This window comes from Cetorhinus maximus, chromosome 11 (genome assembly GCF_964194155.1).
Source record: "Cetorhinus maximus chromosome 11, sCetMax3.hap1.1, whole genome shotgun sequence".
Classification (NCBI taxonomy): Eukaryota; Metazoa; Chordata; class Chondrichthyes; order Lamniformes; family Cetorhinidae; genus Cetorhinus; species Cetorhinus maximus.
The window spans coordinates 77,448,190-77,469,450 of record NC_135889.1 but is presented as its reverse complement, the minus strand read 5'-3'; the positions used below and the strand labels follow the sequence as shown (position 1 = coordinate 77,469,450).

Here is a 21,261-nt window from a genome sequence, read left to right as displayed (position 1 = left end):
AGGTCACCTGTGCAGCCCTGGAAGGAGTCACTGGCGTAAAAATTGAGCACCGCAGTCACGTTCACACCCACTGGCAGTGGATGCCCTCCGTGCCCTCGTGGCGCCAAATCCTGCAGTAGGTGGCACATGTGACCGACCAGTTCCCTAGACACATTCAGTTTTTGGCAACACTGGTTCTCAGTCATCTGCAGGAATTGCAGGTGCCGTCTATAGACCCTGGATCTAGCGGAGCACCTATGAGTGATGGCTCGCTGTGGATCTTCAGCTGCGTGCGCAGCAGGCCCTTCCACCCTTCATCTTGAGGGAGGTACTCCTCCCTTTGCCGAGCCAGGTGCCTCTGCCACACTTCTCCTTCCTCTCTGCTCTCTGTAAGCCATGAGGCATACCGCTAATGCTCCATGATCCTGATGTTCTCCTCCTGCAGGATCTAAGAGGGGGATGCGTGGGTTAGCATATATGTCCTAAGAACCTCTCTTGGCTAAGTCTGAAGGCCCTTCATGCATGCAGGAGAGTGCTGGCCACCACTTGGATAGCCAGTGTGTAGTGCGCTCATTGGCTGTCTGAAACCCCACCCACTCCACTTGACCGAATGGCAGCAGCTTCGCACACTGGACTGCATGCTGTGCTCTCAGCTCAGACGCAGGCATTCTTCTAACCTGCATTGCAAGGCTGCACTGTTAGCTTGAACCATGATGGATACTGGTCCAAACCTTAATAAAGACATTGCAAGGGGCTGTGAGCACCTCCACCAGTGACTGTGCCACAGTCACCTTTTGCAAGGGGATTTTACAACTTGCCCAGTTGGCCAATTGCTCTGCTCGCCCTAAAATGCACATTAATACGCAGTCTGTGCCCAAGGGGTGAAAAGCTCTGTAGCATTTGGTGGCATTTCATGTTTTTGCATTGCTTGATTGGGCAGAAAATCTTCAGAATCCCAACACCAAGCAAGTCAATGGAGCTGCTGCTGAACGGTCTCAGCTGCGGAAGAATGTTAACTTTTGACAAGCTTTTCCAAGTGTGTGGCCACTTCCTTCACCATGCACCTCCCCACCACCCCCAGGCATGTGCTTGTGTACTTTCTTCAGGCTGTGCTGCCTTGCCCCTCACCATGACTTCAGATCTGGGTGCTTCAGAACTGCCTTTAAAAGGCGTGCATCTGACGATTTGAACTTTGAGGGGAACTCGGAGGTGAGTGCACACAATCTTGCGCAGCGCTCGGGAGCATCGCCCGTAGGACATCAAGGAAGAGGTGCCGCGCATTCACCACCCCTGGCACGTGCTTGAGTTTTTCCTTCAGTCTGTGCTGAAGGTTCCTGATGTGCGGTGGTGGTAAACATGGCCTGCTATTGACATGTGGAGCTGATGATTGCAAACTGGTTTCATGACGGCGTTACACAAATTTTTGGCCTTCTCGCCATATTGTCCCCCCCGCCCACCATGACGCTAATGGGACCAGATGATTCCATGCATTATATCTCTTTCAGTACCTGATTTGACATTGAATTCGTCCATTCTAATTTATACTTCCTTCTCACTCATTACACTGTTCATTTTATTCCTTCAATCTAACTGGATAAGGAGGTACACAGTTGCTTGGCCTATTCTTTCAGGCCCCAGTGCCTGGATTCTCTTATTGCACTGTCATCAGCTTGAACTTTCAGCAACTTATCATGCAAAGGTTTTATAAACTCAAACATACAAGGGCAAGTCTAAGTAACAACAGACACTGTTAGATGTACTGCCACAGCAAATTATGGTCCAAAATGACAGGCATTCTGTTAGCTGTTAAACCTGTGATTTTGTACATCCATCGTGCAGGTCAGTCCATTTTCCTGCTGAAATAACAGAGAGATACTAACTCAACCAGAGCTTGGAGTGTCCCCCATTCCATTTATCTGTATATGTTCCTTTTTCCCTCATCATTCACTACACCCAGAGGTATCTCAGTTTCTCAGTTCCTGGGCTTCCTAGATTTAAAATATTACCACTAAGCTAGTCCAGGAGAAGATGGCACAAACAAGAGGCAGCAAGAGCTAACCAGAGGGGAACAGGCACACCTACCTGTTTAAACTCAATGGGGGAGTCGTGCCATTATGGGAAGGGCTATTGCCGTGACCGAGGTTATTGTCGGGGCAAAAGACATCCTCATACCTAATCCTCCTTCTCAATTCCGCTTCTCCCTCATCCCTAACTCCCTTCTTACTTAGAAACTGCAGATGATGTAAGCATTCATTTCTCCACTCCACTGACCACAACCCAACCCTTATCCCTTTATCATTTCAGATATCCAAGAACTGCAACCTGCCCATGCAGCACTGGTAGGGCAGGAAGGCAGTGAAGATGAAGACACAACATGGGCTGGATTTTATGGACGCCAGTGAATGGGTTTGCAGGCAGGAGGAGCCCGAAAACAGCCATGGGTACCATGTCTGTCACCTATCCTCTGCCCATGCTGCAATTTTTTAAATCAGTTAATGGCCACTTAAGAGCCTTATCCTAAGATAAAACCAGCGACAGGAGAGGCCCACACCAAGCGTCCAGCTTGGCAGCTTTCATTGCATAGGCTTTTGGTGATATAGTGATACCATCCCTCCCATTTACCTTTCACTCCGACTCCGGTAGTGAGAACTGTTGCAGTCATCACTCCAGGAGGCACTGCTGGGATTAGGGAGCTGCTAACCACTTGATTGGCCAACTGCCTCAAAGGTAGGACTTCCTGCCCAGATGGGGGTGCAAGTCACACCTTAAACCAATTAATTCCCCTGTGACCATTAAGTACCTGCAGGACGAGCATGGGAGCGGGCGTGGGCTCACTCCTGACTTTTTCACTGGTGGGGACGGGGCCCTGATGCCCTGTTAAATTCAGCTCCATTAATCGATTGAACACTTGCAGCTACCAGTTCCAATTAAGACACTGCATATTTTAGAGATAAGATCTGTACATGGTCAGACACTGGGCACAAATGTGCTTCAGTCAGGGCAGAGGGAAAGAATAGTGCAGGTAACAGCTTGTCAGAAGGCAAGGTCACACAGAAGAACTGCTGCAGAGGGCTCAGATGGGGATTTTATTGTGACCATGCTACAGGGAAAAGCTGAGGATGTACACACCAAAAAGCTTGGTTCATTGGGAAGCCTCCAGAAAGCCTCTGTGCAATATCAAGGAAATTGGAGGAGTCTGACAACAACTTGGCACAGGGATTTGTGCAGAGCTTAGAACTCATCATTTCCAACAGGGAACTGGTGCCTACTTCCATCAATACAATTGTGGATCCAGCAATGGTGCAGTGTCTGATGGCCAAGGTCTCAGCTTCATTTGTAACAAAAACAAGAGTCACCCAACATCTGATTGTTACATTAGAAGCTCATATTGAAGTCATCATCGCTCTGGATACCACTGTCAAAAGAGGCTTGTGAGATGACATGGCAATCCAGCAATGTGTCCTGCAACAGAGTACTCAAATTGCTGAGGCACTTCCCAGGAGAGTGGCAGTGGTTTCATGCTGCACAATATGATAAAAGCAAAATACTGCAGATGCTGCATATCTGGAAAAAAAAACAGAAGGTTCTGGAAAAGCTCAGCAGGTCTGTCAGCATCTGTGGAGAGAGAAACAGAGTAAACTTTTTGAGTCCTATATAACTCTTCTGCCAAAGAAGAGTCAAATTGGACTTGAAACATTTGCTCTATTCCTCTCTCCACAGATGCTGTCAGGCCTGCTGAGTTATACCAGCACTTTCTGCTTTTATTCCTTGCAGCAAAAACCTGCTGTCCTCTCTTAAGATGACAGCATTTGTGCTCACACCTCTGCCACACCGCATTTACCTTTGCTGCTGCCTCTCAGCCTACCAGCCCAGACTGTTGCTGCCCATGCTGAGATGGCACAGTCTGAAGCCAGGCCTTTTAAGTCCAGAGTTCCTTGAGGTCGTCTTCCAAGACCATCGGCAGTCTTCCAGCACTGAAATTCAGCAGTCTTCCACCTGCCATGTTACAGCCACTGGGATAGCATCTCCTAGGGGCACTAGGACAGGTAAAGGCATTTGGAAACTAGGGGAATGTACAATGGTGGTTAGTTGATATTTGTATGCAATTTGGCATGATTTAATTTATATACATTTTGCATTGGCTTTTATTTTTGCATTGTGGGAGAATATGATGTTTAGTAGCAGAGCGAATACAAGGTGTGGGGAACTATTGTTGAATTAGAAATTGGGGTTCAGCTTACTGCAATTAGAATTAAATTAGTTGTTCATAAAACCCTAGGCAGAAAGGGACTGTCTAGGCTGCAGTCTCCCTTCTTCCTCATTCACCACCTTCTCCCTCATCTCCTCTTCCTCTTCAGTTTCTGACCTGATAGCTGGTGGCAAAGATTGTACCTTTATGACAGCAAGGTTGTGCAACAAACCACCACCTTGAGACCCCCTCTGCCAAGTGCTGCTGGGCTCCTCCAGAGCAGTACAGTCCAAGGAATCATTCTGGCAGCATGGCTGTCTTTGTATGCCTGCTAGGCATGTATTTGTGGAGTTATGAACTGGAGTCATAAGCCAAGACGATGGCTGATAACCATTGTCATCAGTAACCACCCTTTGGTTTGCTGTGGTGATTGCTGTGGCACAGAGGACTGCCATGGAATTAATGCAGCATGACTGTTGCCACGATACCAGGCATTGACCTGCATGATGTACTGCCTATGGTCACACACCAGCTAAACGTTGAAGGAGTGAAATTCTTTTTAGTTCAAGTACATGACAGGATTGGCATGAGGTGCATGCAAGGCAATGTGTGTACAGTCAATGGCACCCTGCACCATGGCGAAGCCTGCAATCTTTGCAAAATGCTTTTGCTCTCTGCCCGTTTCCAAGAAGAAATGAAATTAGACATTTCTCTTTGCATTGAGAGCCTCAGTGACCTTTAGCAGTGCACTGCAAACTGTGAGATGTTGCCAGTATCTTCAGCATTGCCTGGAAGGAGCCAGGTGCATAAACGTTCTTTGCATGGTAATCTTCACAGCTACTGGAAATGCAAGCCTTATCCCAGCCCTGCTCTGAGTTTGCAGTTATGGCTCCTTAGTGAAGCTGTGATGACCTTTCACCAGGAAGCAGTACAGAAAAGAAAATTTGTAATTTCTTTAAAATGTCTGTGGAATATGTAATTGTTTTTAACAATGTTTGAAAAGGACTTTTAAGACTTTTTATCAATGTAAATGGATCAATTGTATTTTTCTTGGATAATAAGAAATACCAGTCCATGTGACCTCGCAACCCTTGCCTTGGAAGCAGTACTAACAGGAATAAGGTTAAGATAGAAGCCATGTGGCCAAATACAAAGGAGAGGGAAAGTAGGAGAGCCAGAGGGTGAAGGCAATTAATACACAGGTGCAGACATAAAGGGAAAGCAGACAGAGACAGAAAGAGGAAAGCAGAATTCATGTGAGGAGAAGCCAGCAAAGCACTATGAGAAGGTTCATTTTCTGTTAGGCAATGATTTCCTTCATAACAGGACCCAACGAATGCTGGTCTCCGGGTTCTACTCTGAACCCATGTTAATGAATACTGGATCTCCTCAGAGTTGTGCATTTTCATTTTTGCTTTTCATCCTCTACACGAATGATTGCTAATCAGAGCATGATGACATAACAACCCTGAAGTATGCTGATGATATGGTACTTGTGGGCCTACTCAGGAATAATAAAGTAAACCACAGGAACTCGGTGGAGAAGTTTATAAAATGATAATTTCCTTAAACTGAATGAAAAAATAGCAAAATAATTAGTTATAGACTGTTAAAAAAACAGTTAATGATGTTCCTGTGAAGATTTGTGATGTGGACACAGAAATAGTCACCAGTTACAAGTATCTAGGTATCAAAGAAAATGATAAGCTGAATTGCGGGGAGCAGTTTACAGATGTGGTGACCAAGGGATTTACACAATTATACTACCTAAGAAAGTTAAAATCCTTTCAAGTAGATCCCACAATCATGAAACTCTTTTGTATGGCTGTAGTTGGAAGTGCTGTCCTTTTTGGATGTCTCTCCTAGTGCTGTTGCCTTCAGAAACTAGACTTTTTAAAGAGTCTGGAAAGAGTGTTCTGCTGTCAGTTCTTGTTGAAAATAACAAGACTGACATCACAAGACGTGCGAGACAGCAGCGGAGAGATCAGAACCAGCACGAGTGTGGGGAAGCTTCAAAAAGTGATGTCAGCACAAAGGTGAGAGCTGATTGGTGAGTAGTGGGTAAGTGTTTTTCTCCAGTTTAAAATAGATTAAGCTAAGGAAAGGTAAGGGTTCTAATTTTTATTTAAAGCACATAAATAATTTAACCTTTTTTTACTGCATTTAACTTAAAGTAAGGGTTTTTGTTTCAACTGGAGGCATGGCAGGGCAGCTCAGTCCTGTGTTATATATCGCCTGCAACGTGTGGGAAGTCCTAGATGCTCTGACCGACCACGTGTGCAGGAGTGCCACCAGCTGCAGGTACTTGAGCTCCGAGTTTTGGAGCTTGACTGGCAGCTGGAGTCACTGAGGTGCATCCGCGAGGCTGAGAATTTCGAGGATAGCACGTTTTTAGACGTGGTCAGCCCACAGCTTACAGAAGTGTAGACAGAGAGGGAATGGGTGACCATCAGTCAGAAGAAAGGTGTCAGGCAGGCAGTCAGGAAATCCCCAGGGTGCATTTTGCTCGAGAACTGTTTTTCTGTGTTGGAAAATGGTGAAAGTGACGGTTCCTCTGGGGAGTACAGCCACACTCATGGCACTGTGAGTGGCTCAGCTGCACAGGGCAGGGGGAAAAAGAGGGGAAGGGCAATAGTGGTAGGAAACTCGATAGTAAGGGGAACAGACAGGCATTTCTGCGGCCGTAGACGTGACTACAGGATGGTATGTTGCCGCCCTGCTGCCAGGGTTAAGGATGTCACTGAACAACTGCAAGGCATTCTAAAGAGGGAGGGCAAACAGACAGAGATCGTGGGATCAACGACATAGGTAGAAAAAGGGATGAAGTCCTGCAAGCAGAATTTAGGGAGCTAGGAAGCAGATTAAAAAACAAGACCTCAAAGGTAGTAATCTCTGGTTACTTCCAGTGTCACGCGCTAGTGAGTACAGAAATAGGAGGTTAGTCCAGATGAATGCGTGGCTGGATAGATGGTGCAGTAGGAAGGGCTTTAGATTTCTGGAACATTGGGACCGTTTCTGGGGGCGGTGGAACCTGTACAAGGCGAACGGGTTGTTCCTGAACCCGAATGGGACCAACATCCTTGCGGGGAGGTTTGCTAGTGCTGTTGGGGAGGGTTTAAACTAAGTTGGCAGGGGATGGGATCCTGACAGGAGGTTCAGCAGGGGGAGATACACAGTCAAAATTAGAAGAGAGAGCAAGTGAGTCTGGAAGGCATAGAAATTATAGGCCAGTTAAAGCACAAGGGAGGTTGGCAAGGTTGGATGGTATTTATTTTAATGCAAGGAGTCTGACAAATAAGGCAGATGAGTCGAGGGAACAAATTAACACATGGAAGTATGATGTCATTGCTGTCACGGAGACATGGTTGAGAGAGGGGCAGGATTGGCAGCTCAATATTCCAGGATATAGGGTCTTCAGGTGAGACAGGGAAGGAGGTAAAAGAGGGGGTATCACAACATTGCTCAAGGAATCAATTATAGCAGTAAGGAGGATGACATCTCAGAAGGCTCCTCAAATGAAGCCATATGGTTAGAACTTAAAAACAAAAAAAGAGCAATTGCATTGCTGGGAGTGTACAATAGGCTCCCAGTCAGAGAGAAATAGAAGAGCATATATATAGGCAAATTTCAGAGAAGTGTAAAAATAATAGGGTAGTAATAGTGGGGGATTTCAACTTCCCCAACATTAACTGGGTTAGTCATAGTGTGATAGGTTTAAAGGGAGTGGAATTCTTAAAATGCATCCGGGAGAGCTTTTTAAGCCAGTACGTAGAAGGTCTAAAAGAGAGGGGGCCAGAAATCAGAGTTCTAAATTCGGGGAAGGCCAATTTTAATAAGATCAGATATAATTTGGCCAGAGTGGACTGGGAGCAGCTACTTTTAGGTAAACCTGCGTCAGAGCAGTGGGACTCATTCAAGAAGGAAATAGGGAGAGTACAGGGTCAACATATTCCAGTAAAGACAAAGGGTGGGACCAACAAATTCAGGGAACCCTGGATGTCGAGGGATATAAATGATTGGATAAAGAGAAAAAGGGAGGCTTATGGCAGATACCAAGCGTGCAAAACAGCGGAAGCCCTAGAGGAATATAGAATGTGTAGGGAGGGGACTTAAAAAGGAAATTAAGAGAGCAAAAAGTGGGCATGAAAAAACATTGGCAGATAAAATAAAATCCAAAGTTATTTTACAAGTACATTAAAAGTACGAGGATAACTAGGGAAAAAGTAGGGCCCATTAAGAACCACAGTGGTAATTTGTGTGTGGAGCCGGAAGACGTAGGTACGGTTCTAAATGAATACTTTATGTTCGTGTTCACAAGTGAGCGGGACGTCGTGGGTATGGAAATCAGGCAGAATGACTGTGATATAATTAAAGAAATTAGCATAGAAAGGGAGGAGGTTCTAAGTGGTCTGGCAGGCTTAAAAGTAGATAAATCTCCAGGCCCGGATGAAATGTATCCCAGGCTGTTGAGTAAGGCAAGGGAGGAGATAACAAGGGTGCTGGCAATAATCTTCAATACCTCTCTGGCCACAGGAGAGGTGACAGAGGACTGGAGGACAGCCAATGTGGTACCGTTATTCAAGAAGGGAGAAAGGGATAAACCAGGGAACTACAGGCCAGTCAGTCTAACTTCAGTGGTGGGGAAACTATTGGAAGCAATTCTGAGGGACAGAATCAGTCTACACTTGGAGAGGCAGGGATTAATCAAGGACAGTCAGCATGGTTTTGTTAAGGGGAGGTCATGTCTGACCAATTTGATTGAATTTTTCGAAGAGATGACCTGGTGTGTAGATGAGGGCAATGCATTTGACGTAGTCTACTTGGACTTCAGCAAGGCTTTTGATAAGGTCCCGCATGGGAGACTGATAACAAAAGTAAGAGCCCATGGGATCCAAGGCAATTTGGCAAATTGGATCCAGAATTGGCTGAGTGGCAGGAAACAGAGGGTGATGATGGAGGGGTGATTTTGTGACTGCGTGCCTGTGTCTAGTGGGGTTCCAAAGGGATCGATGTTGGGTCCCATGCTGTTTGTGGTAAATATAAACGATTTAGACTTGAATGTAGGAGGGTTGATCAGTAAGTTCGCAGATGACGAAAATTGGTGGGGTGGTAAATAGTGAGGAAGATAGCCTTAGATTACGGGAGGATATAGACGGGCTGGTCAGATGGGCTGATCAGTGGCAAATGGAATTTAATCCGGATAAGTGTGAGGTAATGTACTGGGGCAGGACAAACAAGGCACGGGAATACACGTTGAATGGTAGGACCCTGGGAAATACTGAGGATCAGAGGGACCTTGGTGTGCATGTCCAACGGTCCCTTAAGGTAGCGGGACAGGTAGATAAGGTGATTAAGAAGGCATATGGGATACTTGCCTTTATTAGCCGAGGCATAGAATGTAAGAGCAGGGAGGTTATGCTGGAACTGTATAAAACACTGGTTAGGCCACAGCTAGAGTATTGTGCGCAGTTCTGGAATCCGCATTATAGGAAGGATGTGATTGCACTAGAGAGAGTGCAGAGGAGATTTAGCAGGATGTTGCCTGAGCTGGAGAGCTTTAGTTATGAGGAGAGATTGGATAGACTGGGGTTATTTTCCCTGGAGCAGAGGAGATTGAGAGGAGACATGATTGAAGTCTATAAAATTATGAGGGACATAGATAGGGTAGACAGGAAGGAACTTTTCCCCCTGGCGGAGGGATGAATAACCAGGGGGCATAGATTTAAGGTAAGGAGCAGGAGGTTTAAAGGAGATGTGAGGAAGATTTTTTTCACCCAGAGAGTGGTGGGAATCTGGAACTCACTGCCTGAAAGGGTGCTAGAGACAGATACCCTCATAACATTTAAGAAGTATTTGGATATGCACTTGCGATGCCATGGCATACAAGGCTATGGGCCTAGTGCTGGAAAATGGGATTAGAATAGTTAGGTACTTGTTTGACTGGCGCAGACTCGATGGGCCTTTTCTGTGCTGTTGACCTCTATGAAGAATACGGAGATTACTGAATTAGGGAGTCAGGGTATTTGAAGAGCAGATCTCTCTTGAAGAATTCTGTTCTCGAAGAACTTTGAAGAAAGTGTTATGAACAGTGTGAATCACCCCTTGTCTCAGTATTACTGTTGGAAGCGTTCAGGGATAAGGCTACAATTCCTCAGATGCCTTCTCCAGAAGAATTTCTAACAGGAGTTTGATGTATGGATGAGGATATGTACTCAGGGTGGGGCTCACTGACTGATTATTTTAATGTACTGGAATAGATTGAATATATTTTAATCAAAGTTAGACTTTTGTGATAGGATAATTTTCTTTTTTTTTAGTGTTATTATTCATATGTAATTTATTTTAATAAACGAGCAACGTGCCTGAAATGAATTCCCGTATGGACAATAAATTGAAATTGAACTGGATCGAAGTGCATTGAATTAGAAAGGAATTAGACAAAGCTCAAGTGCGGTCAGAGAAAGGAAAGCAAAACGAAATCAATAACATTTATGAACTAAATAAAAACGAGTATCAAGCTTCCTTAGCTGAACTTGGGCATAATCATAATGAAATTCTTCAGCTAAAGAGAATTTTACTCAACAGAAAAATGGACTGTTTGCACAGAAGGAGGCAGTGTTAAATCTGCATCTCTGGGAAAAGAAAACCAAAAGGTTAAATCGTGGAGAAGAACTTGAAGTTGAAAATATTCCTGAATTTAAGCAAAGTAGGGTGAATTCAATTATTATGAAGGACAATTTGATGTGTGGCAGGCTGAAACTTTTTTTCCAAGAATTGGGCATTAAAAAACATGCAGACATGGAAGAAAATGAAGATCAGGAAAGAAAAAGAAGCAAAGGAATATAGCAACTTCTATAATATTCCTCCTAAAAGTGAGGTCTACTTTTCGTGGTGTAGTAGCGGCTATGTTCTTGCAACCTTGTTGGTTTCAGCATTGGTTCTTTACCTATGTGTATCTACTGTATTGGTTTTCTAATGTTTGCATACTTTATCCCAGTGAACTATGTCATCAGGAACACTATAGTAGAAGAAAATCAACTAACAGCTGCGTCACAGCCACAGCGTCAACAATCGGAAGCTTAAAATGGGAGCGTTGTACAGTTTTCCTGCCTAACTCTCACACTCTTGCACCTCCTTTACCTGCTTCAATTCTGTCAAAGATTTGTTTATTGTTTTAGGCACATCTTATTTTAATTTATCTCATTAGCTAAATTTAGCTGTTTCCCATCAACAAGTAGATCTTTTCAGAATCTCTCAGAGTAAAGGGCAGGCCATTTAAGACTGAGATTAGGAGGAATTTCTTCACTCAGAGGGCGGTGAATCTTTGGAATTCTCTACCCCAGAGGGCTGTGGAAGCTCACTCATTGAGCAAGTTCAAGACAGAAACTGATAGATTTCTGGATTCTAATGACATCAGGAGGTATGGGGATAGCACGGCAAAGTGGTATTGAGATAAATAATCAGTCATGATCTAGTTGAATGGCGGAGAGGCCTACTCCTGCTCCTATGTTTTTATGTTCCTATGTTTTCCATTTGGCACCAGCAGCTGACTTGTAATGGATGCAATTTTATTTTACACATTTATTATTTTATATGAGGGCAAGCTCTTCTTTTTCCCCAAGCTGAGAGGAAGAAAGTTTGAAGGAGCAGATGGAGAGAATTTGTTTTCAGACTTTTGCTTGTCGCTGGGATATGCCAAGCAATAGGCCCAGGAATAACTCTACTATCAACACTTACTTTCCTTAAACTCAGCACATTCCCATAATGAGAGGAAACTTAGCAGAATAGTAGACACCATTCAATAGTACTGTACATTCATGTTCTTCTAAGTTCAGTGGCCACCCATTATAAAACAAGCCTGATTTTTCTCTTCATTAAAGTCAATGTTAAAAGCTCCTGCACACACATTTTATCTGATTAACTCTTCAGCTGTGTTATGTATATGTTGACAGTACTGTTAAAACTGGCTGCATGGATTTTACCATCTTTACAAATTGCTCACTTATTTTCCTTCACTCCATGAACCTCTCTTATGGGGTGGTTTCTTATTTGATCCATTTTGCATGTGGGAGCCTGCCAGCTGGATCAGTGCTATTCACCCCAATTTCGGATACTGCTACATTTCACATTTCTAATTGACAATTGGCTCAAAGATGATCTTACGTTTATAGAAATTGAATCATCTTGTTCTGAGAACAAATAAGGGGGTTTTTGGTTCCTATAAATTCCTAATCATATTTGCAGCGAACACGTAGAGGGCTGCATTTTAACTTTCAGGAGCATGGGCTTGGGAGCAGGTGTGGGTTTTAAAGCTCAGAAATTGACAGCACATTGGGAAGCTTGCTCCAACCTGCTGATTTCAATATTTAACTGCAGCATGGGTAGGCTGTGTGTGAGCAACTCCCTCAGGAGAAACGGATTGCAATTTCAATATGTTAATCATTGAATTTCATTGATACTAACATGAGTTTTGGAATAATACTGAGGGTTCATGGTTTCCCGAGTTTCCTGGAACTCGCCAGTGAAAGCAAGGTGCGAACACAGCAGCAATTGAGGGAGCTGAAAACATGACTTCGGAGAGATGCTAATAAGTACTGAAATCTCACCGTTACTTTTTTGCCTGATTGTGTGAAAGCCTTTGTTCGCAATACTTGTGCTGAGATGTTATTTCGCAAACCTTTGGCATTACTTTCACAACTCTGGAGGTTTTTACATTGGATCTCCATTTTGGAGCACGATGATCATGGGTACCACTCTACTGTTTTACTTTGAATCTCAGGTGGGGACCAAAATGACCAACAGCAGCAACAGAAGCAGCAGGAAGAGCATCAACAGGAGCAGATGCAGTTACCAGCTCCTAAGAGCCCTGCCATGCCACAGAAAGGAGGTGATGAGTAAAAAGCTACAGTTCATAGGAGACCATACAGGTAGCATGGGTGTACGAATAAAAGATAAGCTTCCTCAACATGTCAGAACACCACTATCTCAGGAGACTTCGGGCCTTGCATCAAGTGGTAGCAGGCATTTGCAGTGTCCTGGCGGCTACTCTTTACCAGTGGCTGTCAAAGCTGTCACTGCCCTCAACTTCTTTGCTTCTGGCTCCTCCAGAACCTGTTGCAAACATTTGTAGCATCTCACAGTCAGTGGACCATGAATGCCAAGACAACTGACTTATTTGTCAAGGTAGGCAATTATGTCAACTTTGCCATTGATGGTGTCAATGGACGCTTGGGTTTGCATCTCTGGCTGGCTTCCCACAGCTGCAGGGCATCATTAACTGCACACATGTAACAATTAAGGCCCCATGGATCACCCTGGAGTATTCATCAATCTTAAGGGCTTCCACTCCATCAATATGCAGCTGATGTCTGACCACAAAAGTACACTTATGCAGGTGTGTGCAAGATTCCGGGGATGTTGCCTGATGCTTTTGCCCTGTAGTAGTCCACCCTCCCTAATCTCTTTGCACCTGTGAGCAAACTTAACGCCTGGCTTCTCCGAGACAAGGAATACCCACTTAAAATACGGCTCATGACACCAGTACATCAGTACAAAAGTTAAGGCGGAAGCATTCACAACAATCTTCAGCCAGAAGTGCCAAGTGGATGATCCATCGCGGCCTCTTCCGGGGATCCCCAGCATCACAGATGAAAGTCTTTAGCCAATTCAATTCACTTCGCTCAAGAAATGGCTGAAGGCACTGGATACTGCAAAGGCTATGGGCTCTGACAATATTCCAGCAATAGTACTAACGACTTGTGCTCCAGAACTTGCTGCACACCTAGCCAAGCTGTTCCAGTATAGCTACAACACTGGCATCCACCCGGCAATGTGGAAAATTGCCCAGGTATGCCCTGTATACAAAAGGCAGGACAAATCCAATGCGGCCAATTACCGCCATCTGCCCACACTTGATCATCAGTAAAGGGATGGAAGGGGTCATCAACAGTGCTATCAAGTGGTACTTGCTTAGAAATAAGCTACTCACTAATGCTCAGTTTGGGTTCCACCAGGGCCACTCAGCTCCTGACCTCGTTACACCCTTGGTTCAAACATGGACAAAAGAGCAGAACTCCAGAGACGAGGTGAGGTGAGAGCGACTGTCCTTGACATCAAGGCAGCATTTGACAGAGTGTGGCATCAAGGAGCCCTAGCAAAACTGGAGTCAATGAGAATCAGGGGGAAAACTCTCCACTGGTTGGATTCATACCTAGCACAAAGGAATATGGTGTGGTTGTTGGAGGTCAATCATCTCAGTTGCAGGGCATCACTGCAGTTCCTCAGGTTAGTGTTCTAGGTCCAACCATCTTCAGCTTCGTCAATGACCTTCCTTTCATCATAAGGTCAGAAGTAGGGATTTTTGCCAATGATTGCACAATGTTTAGGACCATTTGTGACTCCTCAGATACTGAAGCAGTCCATATCCAAATGCAGCAAGACCTAGACAATATCCAGGCTTGGGCTGACAAGTGGCAAGAAACATTTGCGCCACACAAGTGCCAGGCAATGACAATCTCCTACAAGAGAGAATCCAACCATCGCCCCTTGATGTTCAATGGCATTACCATCACTGAATCCCCCATCATCAACATCCTGGGGTTACCATTGACCAGAAACTGGAACTGGATTAGCCATATAGATACTGTGGCTACAAGAGCAAGTCAGAGGCTAGGAATCTTGACTCCCCAAAGCCTGTCCTCTATCTACAAGGCACAAGTCAGGGGTGTGATGGTATACTCTCCACTTGCCTGGATGGGTGCAGCTCCAACAATACTCAAGAAGCTTGACACCATCCACGACAAAGTAGCCCGTTTGATTGGCACTCTATCCACTAACATTCACTCCCTCCACCACCGATGTCCAGTGGCAGTAGTGTGTACCATCTAAAAGATGCAATGCAGGAACTCACCAAGCCTCCTTAGACAGCACCTTCCAAACTCACGACCGCTACTACCTAGAAGGACAAGGGCAGCAGATAGATGGGAACACCACCACCTGGAAGTTCCCCTCCAAGCCACTCACCATCCTGACTTGGAAATATATCGCCATTCCTTCAGTGTCGCTGGGTCAAAATACTGGAGCTCCCTCTTTAACAGCACTGTGAGTGTACCTACACCAGATGGACTACAGCAGTTCAAGAAGGCATCTCACCACCACCTTCTCAAAGGCAATTAAGGATGAGCAATAAATGCTAGCCTAGTCAGTGATGCCCACATCCCATGAATGAATAAACGAAAAACCCATGAGGAACCCAATCAATGAGTCCCAGGAGCGATGCAATGAAAGCCATATGACAACCAGATTTGTTATTCAGCAATCGATCAGCATACTGAAGATGTATTTCAGGTGCATTGATAGGGCTGGAGATACCTTTCAATATGTACAGAATGGTTGTGGCCTTCTCAGCACAACATTGTACAGCAGCATGCTTTGGACCTGCAGGAGGAGCAAGGTGCAGAGCACAGAGCCACTTCAAACAATCCTGAGGAGGAGGAGATGGTGGAATGTGCAGTGGCCAAGACACCAGCAACAGCGTACACTGCTGCCCAGGACGCCCCCATTATATTGCAAGGTTCAAAAGTTCCACTGGGCCACCCATTTAACAGCCACATGCAGAAGCCAATTCATGCCCCCAACTCTGTCACCCTTCCAACACAAAGCTCTTACAAATGACTGAGCATTCCTTTCACAAACCCATTACTTGACATCAATTCTTGTCTTACCATTCATTACAAATGAAAAAGCCACTTGCCAGGCTGAAACCCAAAAATGGAGAACTGGCGGAAACAAATAACATTTATGTGGCTCAAAAATTAAACAGAAACTTATCATTTTGTAACACAACCATGTGCATACCCTTGTACAAGTACAAGTCTTTACTCTTCCTCTTCCTAGCTCTTCTACATGGTGCAACCCCTATGGCTTCAGCAGAGGTAGGGCCAGCCTTGCAGATTCTTGCTCTGACTGCTGAGATGCTAACAGCTGACATTCTTTGGATGTTGTGGCCCATAAGGTTCCTTCTGCACCTGTACAGTGGTAGACTCGGCTATCGAGGCACAAGACTGCATGTGGTGGTATTAACTAGAATGGGGGGAGTAGTGAGCAGGGGTAGTTGCAGTGGGTGAAAAATGAAAGTCCTTGAGCCAACTTTACAGTTACACGTCCCATTTCACCATTATCTGTCTCATGGTCAGCTGGGGTTGGCCAGGCTGCAATGGCGCTGCAGGTAGAGAGTGGACTAATCAATGGTCCGCTGTTTTTTCAGGAGAAGACAAGCCACAACAACATGGAGAGGTTGCGGACAGGCGAAGGCCCCCTCACCAGGTTTGAGCAGGATGCCCTTGAGCTGGAGAGCTGACATGCTCCACGTGCAACCAAGTGCAGCGAGGCGGAGGTGCCAGACGAAGGTAAGAACGCAGTGCACAGAGGTGGGAGTTTTGGATTGTGCAACTTTTCTAGTGTAGTCTCTCCAGTGATGGGAGCCTCAAACCTTGAGCCCCCATTGATCATTGGAAGATGATGGCACCATGATGCAGTTCTCCATTGTCTCACCAGGGTACCCTGGTATGCGCAGTGACAGTGTGATGACTTTAACTAATGACATGTCCTTGTTCTCCCTTTTAGGTTTGCCAGCACGCAATCATTCTCTGGACTCCAAAGGGCCACCCCCAATGACGGAGGACCACAGGGCTTCATTTGCACCTATGTCACACCCGCTCTCTGAACCAGGCATCAGCACAGATACCAGCACTTCAGTGGGCATTAGATCAGCGGCCAGAATGTCAGTGCACATTGGTGAGGGCACTTCACACTCACTTGAGGTGCAGCCGAGGCAGAGAGTGCCCAGGGCGCTGGCAGTTGGAGGACTGCTGGAGATCAGGATGATGCTCAGTCGAAGGCAGATGATGAGCCTCTGGGGTCGTCCATTAAATGGCAGGTGCTGGATGTCCAGCGGGATGTGCGGAAGGATCTGGCGGAGATCCATGAGGGCCTGTGTGCCATGGCCTCTGTTGTGGAGGAGTCCATGCGGAGCATGAGCACTGCGTTGACCCTCATGGCCGAGTGCACTGCCTCCTCCATTGAGAGGATGGAGAGGTAGTTCCAGGGACAAAATCAGGGGTTCCTTGGGTTGTGCTTGGACCTGCAAGCCCTCACACAGGCAATGACCTCAGGTGGTCAGTGCCAGTGTGGAGATGGTTGAGGCAGTAATGCAGTATCCCAGCTAGGTGTCCGTCCATCAATGATGAGCAGGGAAGTCCAGGGTGACCTCACATTGGCGTATGAGCTGCTTGTCGTCTCTGCAGGCTCCTCTCATGGTTTTCTGGATGACAGCAGCAGCTCCTCCACCCCTCCGCCAGTGACCGTCGCATCTGATGAGGCTGCAATGACTGGGGAGATGCCGGCCGTGGCACTGGCCACTCCCTTCCAGGCAGGGCCAGCATAGGCTCCACTGACCAGAGGATGACCACCAAGGTCATCAAGGCCAACAAGACAGCAGAGTCAGCAGGCTGTCTCCAATGCCAGTGCCAGTGAGGCGGGGGGCACCAAGACATAGCACTCAGAAACGTAAGTTAAAGGCACCATAAGCACAAGAGAGATAGTTCACGGGTGATTTTCTGTTCATTTATGTTTGGTTTATATGCCTGCTGGTGTGGACATCAACACCAGTACTGGTAATGTCACTATGCTTTCAATGTGACAATAACATTAAATTTGCTTTGGTTATGATGGCCTAAGTATGCTTTAATTCTTTTCTTTCTGGTGCAGGGTATGCCAGTATGTAATGCTGAATGTGAGTGGCTTGATACTTTATTGCACAGGCATTGAGTGGACTTGGGTGCAAATGAAAGGGTCATTTCAGATAGGAGGCAGCAGTCCTGCATGAGGTGGAAGAAGATCTTTGGTAGCCTAGCTGAAGGCCTGTTGGATAAAGGCATCCCTGGTGTCCCTGCCTTCCTGTAGGTTACCAAGGTCTGCCTCCATGCCATCAACGTTCTGCCCCCATGCTCCTCTTCTGACTCACCACTGGATTCATCATCTGTGGCCTGTGCAGCTGCGTCAAGATCCTCTTCCTTCAGTGGGTCCCCCTTGCCATTGCTCGATTGTGGAGAGCGCAGCATGCAACCACTATCAGTGACACCCGCTCTGGGGGGTATTGTAGTGCACCCCCTGAATGGTCCAGGCATCGGAAGTGCATCTTGAGAAGATCTCTATCATCGCCCTTGTGGAGGCATAACTCCAATTGTAACGTTGCTCTGCCTCTGTTCTTGGGTGGTGGAGAGGCATCATGAGCCACCTCTTGTCACCCAGCAGCCATCCATCCAGTCGGGCTGGAGCACTGAAGAACCTCAGCACCTGGGAGTGTCTCAGAATATACGTGTCATGGGAGCTGCCAGGGTACCTTGCACAAACTTGCAGAATATGCATCCTGTGGTCACACATTATCTGCACATTCATGGAGTGGAATCCCTTCCTGTTGACGAAGGCACCTGGCTGACCCGCTGGCATCTTGATAGCCACATGTGTGCAGTCGATAGCACCCTGGACGCAGGTGAACCCAGCAATTGCTGCAAAGCCTCTGGCTCACTCAGCCTGGCTGGCCTCATCCACATAGTAAAGAATAAAGGTCAGCACCCGCCTGAACAGAGCTTCTGTCACCAGCTTGATGCAACTGTGGACAGCTGATTGGAAGACTCCACACAGATCCCCCCCACTGACCCTGGAAAGAGCCGGAGGCATAGAAGTTGAGGGCCACTGTGACCTTCAGAGCCACTGTTATGGGGTGTCCACCCACAGAGTCAGAGCTGATCTCAGAGCCGATCATCTGATAAATGGAGGTCACCGTCTCCCTGGAGAGACGGAGCCTCCTTTGGCATTGCACCTCAGACATATTGAGGTAGCTGCATCGCCACCTGTAAACCCTGGCAGCAGGATAGTGGTGTCTTCTGTAGCCTCTTCCGCCTTGGACTTCCTGCTGGCCCTGTGTCCCTTGTGCCTGCGCCTCTTCTCCCACAGGTCGCTCCCCTGGAAGCTGCATTGGGATACCTGGCCTCCTCTCCCTTCTGCCCCTCTCTTCCTCAGAGGAGGAGGTGCCACCAGTGGAGACCACAATCCCCATTACCAAGGCAACAGAAGGCTGTCTGATTCCCGGAAGGGTCCACACGGTCTGAATCCTCCGGGGGTCTTGGAGACACCAGTAAGTCCTGAAATGAAGCCTGGAAATGCGAAAAATGAAGCCCCAAACAGTGATGAAGCTGCCAAGTACCAATAAGCCATATAAATACTGTAGCTACAAGAGTAGGTCAGAGGCTGGGAATTCTGCAGAGAGTAACTCACCTCCTGATTCCCCAAAGCCTGTGCACCACCTACAAGGCATCAATCAGGAGTGTGATGGAATACTCTCTACATGCACTGATGACAGTGGCTCCAAATACACTCAAGAATTTCAACACCATCCAGGACAAAGCAGCCCACTTGATTGGCACCACATCCACTACCTTCAACATTCACTCCCTCCACCACCGATGCACAGTGGCAGCATTGTGTACCATCTACAAGACGCTCTGTAGCAACTCACCGAGGCTCGATTCGACAGCACCTTCCAAACCTGCGTGTTCTAGGGCAAGGGCAGCAGATGCATGGGAACACCACCACCTGGAAGTTCCCCTCCAAGCCACACACCATCCTGACTGGGAACTATATTGCCGTTCCTTCACTGTCACTGGGTCAAAATCCTGGAATTCCCTTCCTAACAGCAATGTGGGTGTCCCTACAACATATGGACTGCAGTGGCTCAAGAAGGCAGCACACCACCATCTTCTCAAGTACAATTAGGGATGGGGAAGAAATTCTGGCCTAGCTAGCAATGCCCACATCCCATGAACGAACAAGAAAAAAAAAATTCTGTCAAATCATTGTGGTTTATTCCAAATTCCAGAATGCATCAAATTTCATGTTCTCAATGTCACTTTAAATACTAGAGTTGAAATTGACTCACATGGGTCATCATCATATCCACGTATGCTAATTGTTCAAGAAACCAGGAAACAGTATGCTAATTTAGTGGCTGGGTTAAAAAGTCACATAGCTGCGCTGCGCTTACTTCCAGGTTCCCCTTGCGCTACTGAATACCACCCTCACAGCCACTCCAACCCCAGCATGTTGGGAACTTAAAATCCAGCCAGTAGTAACAGGAAATAAAAAAAAATGTTATTTCTCTTCCTAACATTTAAAGTGCTCCATTAATATATACTCTTAGTACGTATAAACTAAAAAATCGTTAATGCTAAACTTCTATTCAACTAACCAAGAAACTAAATGTAAATAAAAAGTACCTTTTTGATGAAAAGTAAGTGTCCTTATTTTTTGCATTCTCAGTATTCATAGGGAGTGCTTTCCAGACAGAGGTTTTGGCCATTTCATCAGAAATGTTAATAACAGAAGGATCATCCCTAAAGAAAGTTACACTTTGAAGAATCAATCTCTTGATAATCAACGTTCTTTCTAAACAATTGATAATTGCTTGATGTTGATATTACAGCAAATTTACAACATAATTAGAATGTAACACTATGAAACATTTTAATTCTAGCAGTTAATATAAAAGAAGCAATATGAATACATATGGTACATCTTTACACAAAATCAAAGAAAAAAATTATAAAATGCATCTGCTAATGGAATGGATATGGAGGCAGATTTTTCTGTATTTTTGTCCAGAGAATGTTCATTCCCCTGTGCAAAGCAAATGAAATATGGTTAGAGCTCCCTTATCCAGAGTACTTCCTCCATTACATGTCCCCAGCATTTCTGGGCTTTCACCAAAGAGATGCAATGAGGGACCATCTATAACAAGTGCAGCTCAAGGGCAGTTGTAGAGATGAGGTGGAATCGGGTGATCCCAGATTTCCAACCTTAGTTTCCTCCATCTCTGATTTAAGAAGAGCTACTTTGAGGGGACATTCAAAGAAATTTGTGTTTATGTTTTTTGCCTGAGCATCTTTAGATCAGGAAGGATCTCAGGAACCAGACAAAAGGAAGAACTAAAAAGACAATTAGAAACTTATTTCCTAGCTTCCCAACCGCCTTCAGGC

At 45.8% G+C, this 21,261-nt stretch overlaps 1 protein-coding gene across 3 annotated transcripts in view; it reads right to left on the bottom strand.

Moving 5' to 3' along the window:
• The window catches only part of LOC144686698 (sodium-driven chloride bicarbonate exchanger-like), a 344,112-nt gene that overhangs the window by 9,963 nt on the left and 312,888 nt on the right, over positions 1-21,261 (bottom strand). For all 3 annotated transcript variants that reach the window (XM_078552275.1, XM_078552273.1, XM_078552274.1), the window contains one exon: positions 20,503-20,619. In XM_078552275.1, the coding sequence (XP_078408401.1) occupies positions 20,503-20,619 (117 nt within the window). The remainder of the gene's footprint in view (positions 1-20,502; positions 20,620-21,261) is intronic.